The following is an 8,010-nucleotide window of genomic DNA, read 5'->3' on the forward strand; positions in this document are numbered from 1 at the left end:
GCTTGGCGTTCTTCTAGAATTGAGTTATTTTTCACAAATTTGCATGATGCTAACTGAAATACATTCATTGCATCTTCCTCCATGTCGTGGAAGCAATATTACGCAATGGTGGATTGGAGTTTTTCGCTATAAATATCGATACTATGTGCCTGTTTTCAGATATTGAATTAAGCGTGCAGTGAGTGATTTCTCTCTTTAACTCTGCTCTGGACATTAGGTTGAGCGTTGTCAATATGAAGTGGTCGTTGAAGTATGCTTTTTTCCTGCAACTGGCATTATATTGCTTAGTCGGGCAAGGCCAAGATGTACAGCAACGATTCTTATCTCCTTACAATGACGTGAGAGCCCAAGTGGGTGTCGAGGCTCTGATTTGGGATGACATCGTCGCGGCTTACGCACAGAATTATGCAAATCAACGCATAGGCGACTGTGCTCTGCAACATTCTGGTGGTCAATACGGAGAAAATATTTTCAAGGGATTTGGAATAACTGATCCCGTGGGAAGCGCCGTGATGGATTGGGTCAGCGATTGGCAAACCCGTAGATGAATTTTCTCTGTTATCCTCCATAGCCTTCTTCATGCAAGTGCAGGTGCATTCTCAGACTGAACTTAATACAGGGACTTGCTCCCTTGCAGCTTCCCTTGTTTATCATGTTCCAAGAGGTGCATCCCGTCCCATCAAAACATTCGTGTAAAAAACCTACCCATAAAAACCTGCTTTCGATAACATAAATCTAAAGTATTTTGTAACTACTCAAAACCTAACTATTTCGTTGTTACACCATCTTTATTATACTCAAAACCTAACTATTTCGTTGTTACACCATCTTTATTATATTTGGCAATTTTTTTTTTTATCCCTTCATTCTCCAAACTTGTTTTTAAGAGGCCCTCTTAATTTTATGAGTGTTACAAAGTTAGTTTTCACCAATGCTAAAGAGCTTGTAGGGATATTACATTTTCAAATGTGTTTTATAACATGTATGGTGTACATATTGGCATTATTTTTTTTCCTTGGGTTGAAATTGTGGTTTTTTATTTTTATTTTATAAATTTTTTATTTTGACCAAAATAAAATACAGAATTCACCATTAAAATTAAAACTAAAATATAGAACCAAATAATAAAAAAATTAAACTGCAACAATATTAAAAAAAACATATTAAATATAAACCTAATATATTTAAAAACCATAAAAATAAAAATACAAATTAACTCCATATATTAGCAGTTCGTTTAAGAGAACATCATTATACAACGAACATTTATGCATGTTTGAACAAAGCGAAGCAATGAAGCCTAAGCCTCTGGTGGTGTCTTCATCAACTCGAGGTAATGAAATTAATTTTTAGTTTTCTTTTTTCAACTGCAAATTTTATTAGAGACAACCAGTTTATGAATTTTTATTTGTGGTATTCATATAATTAAGATAATCATATAACTAAATGGTTTATAAATATTAATTCAAAAGATTTAATATATAAATTAAATATACACTAATTTAATAATTATATAATAATAATATTAAGCATATTCACTTTAGTTAATTATTAAGATTTTTAATTTATAAATAAATTAGGTTAAAATACCAATCAATATGATAACTTATTATATGATATTCACAACAAAATTAAATTAATGTGTGTCTATATATATAATACATTTCAAAATATAATATATTGGTGAAAAGGTAATAGTATTTATTTAATTTACATCAATACAATCATGACATGGTTATCAAAATTAATTTTAACATTAGGAAAAATAAAATGGTCTCTTAAAAACAAGGTTGGAGAATGAATAGATAAAAAAGAATGCTAAAGATAGTAAATTTGTAAAGATAGTAAAGATAGTAATATTAATAATGGATAAATTATGAAAGAAATGGTTAGCTCCGAGGTGAGGCTAGCTCACCATGGGAGTGCATGCACAGGACACTTCTCATCAATCAATATGAATTCATACATATATAGGATTACTAATCTGTTGAGGAGCTAGAATAATTTCTTTTTAAATACGGTCCAAGGACTAAATATGACTCATAATCTCAACCAAAACTTAATATAGAACACCCTATATTTCTTCATTATTCCAAGTTCCCTCCTTAATGGGGAAATGGATCAAAGAATAACATGAATACCATCCATTTTGGTGAACCAACACATACAATAGTCAATATATTCCAAGTTCCCTCCTTAATGGAGAAATGGATCAAAGAATAACATGAATAACATGTATTTTGGTGAACCAGCACATACAATAGTCAATATTGTTAAGAAATTAGGACAACCACATTAATTAATGTGATTTATGTACTTATATAGATCCACCTCAAGCACATTAACTATGGTTGATATACACTAATCGATTTATATCAAACACATTAATAATTATATTATTGGGTGTACAATAGAGATTTTTATTAATATTAATATTAATAGTAACTATTATATAACATCAATGACATTAATAATTATTAATAATTATTGGGTGTACAGTAGACATTTAATATTAATATTAATATTAATTATTGTACAACCTACTTCCTTTTCTCTTGAAGTGTTACCTCTGATTCTCTACTAATTATTGGGTGTAAAATCGACATTTAATATTAATATTAATATTAATTGTTGTACAGCCTACCTCCCTTTCTGTTGAAGTGTTGCCTCACCTTTGATTCTCTACCTCCTTCCCTAAGCAAACTTTTGTAGGTGCACTTGTGAAGTTATTGAAGAGTTCTCTACCTCCTTATTGCCTCACCACTGATTCTCTACCTCCTTCCGTAAGCCTCCTTCCCTAAGGATACTTCTGTAGGTGCACTTGTGAAGTGGTTGAAGAGTTCTCTACCTCCTTCCTTAAGCAGACTTATGTAGGTGCACTTGTGAAGTCATTGAGTAGTTGTCTTACCTCTAATTATCGAATTCCCCAAATCAATTCGATATAAAAAAATAGCAATTAAATGTAAAAAATAGAGAGACCCTGTTTAAATATTATCAACAATTTTATATTTATGTTAATAGAAATGTTTATTTTGAAATAGACTTTTTAAAATTTTAATTTAATTATCAATAATTATTAGGTTGATGGTGGAGATTTAATCTTTACATAATATTCTAAGATAATAATAGTAGTATGTATAAATGAAAATTTGGAATGTATTTTAATTATACTTTTATTTTTTCTTTTAATTAAATTGATTAATTAAAAAAAATATTATATATATAAATTAATTTTAACCAAAATAAAATATAAACTAAATAAAAAAAATTAAAATATAGATCTTATAATTAAAACTAAAATATAAACCAAATATTATCAGCTAAAGGTAATGAAGACTCATATGGAAACATGACTACTCGTATACACTCTATGGAATACGTCATATGTAACCATTGATTGCACCTCTAGCATTGAGCTTGATTACTTATTTCATGTTCTATTAGCATTTATTATCCTATTACGAAAGCATATTAAATATAAGCTAAATATATTAAAAAAAACGAGCTAAATATAATTAAAAAAAAAAAAAAAAAAACTATTTTAGCCGTTTGTTTAAGAGAGCATCATTAGATAATCAATTTATGAGTTTTTATTTGTGTTGTTTTTTTTTTTTTTTTTTCCCACTGGAAAAATCGTAATCTTTCATTAGCTTGAAAAATTACATGTTGTAGATGCATTAAGCATATGCTATAGGGTTCATCTGCCTCATATGGGCTCAGTTTATAAGTCTAGGATGTCTGTTATAAAACCAAAATCATCACGCAGGATGTTCATTTGTTGTTCTGTTTATATATACATATTGCCACGCAGGGCTTCTGATAAGTAGTGTTGTCATCTATGTACATAAGTTGTTCAAAAAGTATCATTCCAGATTGTGTCTCATGGGCTGGCTGCCCTATGATAGTGAGTATCTATGTAAGGACGATGATAGTATTGATATGCGTTTGTTCCTCGCTGCTCCTGAATCATCCACTCTCCTCTGGGAAGTGTCGTGGCCTCCTTGGATAGTTGGTCGGCACTGCTGTTGTGTTCCCTGTAGATATGATTGCAAGTGATGTCAATAAATTGAGCCTTCAGTATATTTATTTCATCCAAGATATTACTGAGTGTGTGTGTGTGACAAACAGTAATGTTATTGAACCAATCTATGATGATCTTCGAGTCTCCAAAAATATGAATGTGCATGCAGTTGTGCCCCAGTGCAAAATGCAAGAGATGACGAAGAGTGATAATCTCTGCGAAATTGTTTGTGCCAATCCCCAGTCCCATTTTGACTTTATAGTAGTGACTTTCATTAATGTATAATAGAAAACCTCCCCCACAACCCTGCTGCTGGGCAGCACCATCAAAGAATGCCCATGGAGTGCTTTTTTCAATATGCGGTGGGTCGCGCGGTCTTCTAGAGCGAGGTTGTGGCGGCTCAGGCAGTTCATTATAGGCAGATATAATATGAGCAGTAAGATGGGGCCAGCTCACTGGTTTTTCATCAAAGATTGCCCGATTTCGAGCCAGCCAGAGGTACCAGCTAATAATAATAGGCAGACTTTGTAATTTGGAGTTTTTGTGACCATTATACCATGATTCCCAGGTTCGGATTATATCGTCTCCTTCCCAATTGCCTGTGAATTGTATAGAGGAAGATACAGATTGCCACAAGGTCGTTAATGATGTACACTTTAGAAATATATGGTGGCTCGATTTGGAATCGCTTTTACACAGGGTACACCAGGTAGGTCCATAAACTGCTCGGCGCATGAGATATTCCCCTGTGGGTGCTACACCTTTAAGTATACACCAAAAGAAGAGTTTCTGCCTGGGGGGCGCGGTGAGCTTCCATAGTGACTTCCACCAAAATGAAATCAAATCCGGAACCTTGTGCGATATCAGCGATAGATAACCTGTCTTGGGTGTGTATATTCCATTCTCGGAATGATGCCAGATAAGCTCATCCGGCCCTTGTTTAATCCTGATGTGTGACTCTGATAACGCATTTGTATATGCAGTCCATTCCTGGTGCCAGAGAGGTGGAAGATTAATCTGCAATGCAGATTTCCAGCGCTGGTCTAATATGGATGAGTTATGTGGATCAGCAATGTCAGCCAGCACTTTAATCTCTAGTGAGTGTAGGTGCTGAATGAGGGCCTCAGGTAGTATATGCCTGCCGCCGCTACCATTCCAAGGGTCCATACCAATACGAGCCAAAGATCCGTCATTGATTTTCCATACCAGATTATCTCTGATGAGAGGCATAGAATTAAGAAGAGCTTTCCATACAGATGAGATACCAGATTTAGGCCAGGTTGGAAGTCGGATCCATTCCATGATGTGTAGAGGCCAGATATATTTGTGATATGTGATGCTGGTCCAGAGATTATTGCCTGTGAGTAAAGTCCACCCCATTTTTGCCGCAAGGGCTTGTGCAAATGTAGGCAGGTCTTTGAGTCCCCAGCCACCCCATTTTTTGGGAGTAGCAATCTTCTTCCATCCTACCCAAGCGAATATGCATTTTTCCTGGTTCCCATTCCACAGATATCTGTTGCAAATTTGCTGTAATCTAGCCAAGATGCTCCTCGGAATCCAGGCAAGAGCCATCCAAAAGACCGGGGTGGCCTCCAGGACGGATTTTACCAATACAAGTCTGCCAGCTCTGGATAGATATCGGTGGCTCCAAATATTGAGGTGTTTCTCCAATTTTGCAACTAGCCAGACCCAGTCAGCTATCTTTTGACTGATAGGCTTGATCCAGAATCCTAGATATTTGAGGCCACGGTCTAAGGGATGGATGCAGAAAGGAAACAGATGGCGAGCCAGATGGGACTCTTGTATAGAGGTTCTGGACAGAATGATGGAAGATTTAGTGTGATTTGCAAGCATCCCTGTAGCAGCTGAGAATAGAGTGAGTATATTCGAGAAGGAGCGAGAATCCCTGATGCTGCCATCAAGGAAGATCATGACGTCGTCCACGAAAAGAAGATGGGTGAGAAAGCAGTCATCAGATATTTTGAGTCCACTAAGATCCCCATTTCTCTTTGCTGTATCGATAAGCCGACTCAGGCCGTCCATGACAATCAGGAAGAGAAGAGGAGACAGAGGACAACCTTGTCTAAGTCCACATTCAGAGTGAAAAAACTGTGATGCTGACCCATTTATTAGAACACTAAAGGTGGGAGTGGAGATACAAGCCATGATCCAAGTGATGAAGTTGATGGGGAAGCCCAGATGGATAAGAAGCATCTTGATGTAGAGCCAGCTGACACGGTCAAAAGCCTTTGCTAAATCTATCTTTAAGATAGTGGCTTTGTGGTGCTTGGTCCAGATGGTGTGGAGGGCTTCCTGAGCCGCCCAGATGGCTTCATGAATCTGACGGTGTTCCAGGAAAGAAGTTTTTATTTGTGTTATTCATATAACTAAATGGTTTTTAAATATTAATAATTATCAATTTATAATTAAAAAATTAATTAAATTATACTTCTATTATAATTATTATTATTTTAAAAAATTAATATATACATTAAATATATATTAATTTAATAAAATATGTAATAATATTATAAAATATATTTATTTAGGAAGGTTACTAATTTATAAATAAGTTTTGTTAAAATATTATGAATCAATATCATAATTTATCATATGATATTTTTTTCTAATTAATCAATTTAATTAAAAAGAAAAAAAGAATATAACTGAAATAAATTTTAACTTTTCATTCATATATACTATTAGTATTTTAGAATATGATGTGAAGATTAAATCTCTACCATCAATCTAATACTTATTGATAATTAAATTTAAATTTTGAAAAGATTTATGTCAGAATAAACATGTCTATTAATATAAATATAAAATTGTTCATAATATTTAAACTCAAGGTTACTTTGATAATTAGAGGTAAGGCAACTCTTCAACCATTTCACAAGTGCACCTACAGAAGTGTGTTTAGGAGAGGAGATAGATAATTAGAGGGAAGACAACACTTAAATAGAGAGGGAGGTAGGTCGTTTGATTCCTCTGGGAACATGCTAAACCAACAAACACAATGAATATTGTTAATAAATTAGGACAACCACATCAATAAATGTGATTGATATACTTAAATAGAAGCACGCGAAGCATATGCATTGTGGTTGATCAAGCACATGCACAACCATATTAGTACTTGTGGTTGATATACAATGATCCGCTTATATCAACCACATTAATAATTATTTGGTGTATAGTAGAGATTTAATATTATTATTAATATTAATTACTATATAATTATAATAATTATATAAGTAATAATTGGGTATAAATAGTGGGTTTTAGTATTTGGTATTAATATTAGGTTTTAATATTGAGACTTCACAATAGGATCATAATATTAGGGTTTATTTATAAGTAATCATAACTTAAGTATTCAACTAAGTGAGTAAGTTTCAATTAACATTGAAACCCTAGTTTTTAACTCTAATATTTCGTTTTTATAATGATAGTTTTTTATTTTTGAGAAAATAATTATTCTTGTAGCAAACACAGTTGATTATTGGTGAAGAGAACACCAAAGGCCACATTGTCTAAATGTGTACATGTTTATATGAATATCTTTAAATCCTTAATATTAAAACTTAATATTATAAACCAAATATTAAATACTCAATATTATAAATCTTGATATTAAACTTAATATTATAAGCTCTAATATTAAACCCTAATATTATAAAACCAATATTATAAACTTTAATATTAAAACCAAGAAAATATAGAAAACATCATAAAAAATAATATTATTATAAATTTAATATTAAACATAATATTATAAATTTATATTATAAATCCATTAATAATTCATTATTGTAGATTTTAATATTAAATTTTAATTTTGTAATGTGTGATATTGAAGAAATGGAATTACAATGTCAATCTGAAGTTAAATAAAATTATATGAATATTATAATATTAAACTTTAATATGTTAAAGCCCAATATTATAATCCCAACCTCAATTATATGTTATTAATAACATACAGA

General features: G+C 32.4%; 1 protein-coding gene across 1 annotated transcript; it reads left to right on the forward strand.

Moving 5' to 3' along the window:
* Window positions 1–233: 233 nt before the first annotated feature.
* LOC149216387 (pathogenesis-related protein 1-like) lies at window positions 234–548 on the forward strand. Its single transcript, XM_089389932.1, has one exon. It carries the CDS (start codon window positions 234–236, stop codon window positions 546–548), a length of 315 nt encoding a protein of 104 aa, XP_089246058.1.
* Window positions 549–8,010: the final 7,462 nt, after the last annotated feature.

This window comes from Pinus tabuliformis, chromosome 1_1 (assembly GCF_031772625.1).
Source record: "Pinus tabuliformis cultivar Carrire ecotype Pingquan chromosome 1_1, CPIR1, whole genome shotgun sequence".
NCBI classification, from domain to species: domain Eukaryota; kingdom Viridiplantae; phylum Streptophyta; class Pinopsida; order Pinales; family Pinaceae; genus Pinus; species Pinus tabuliformis.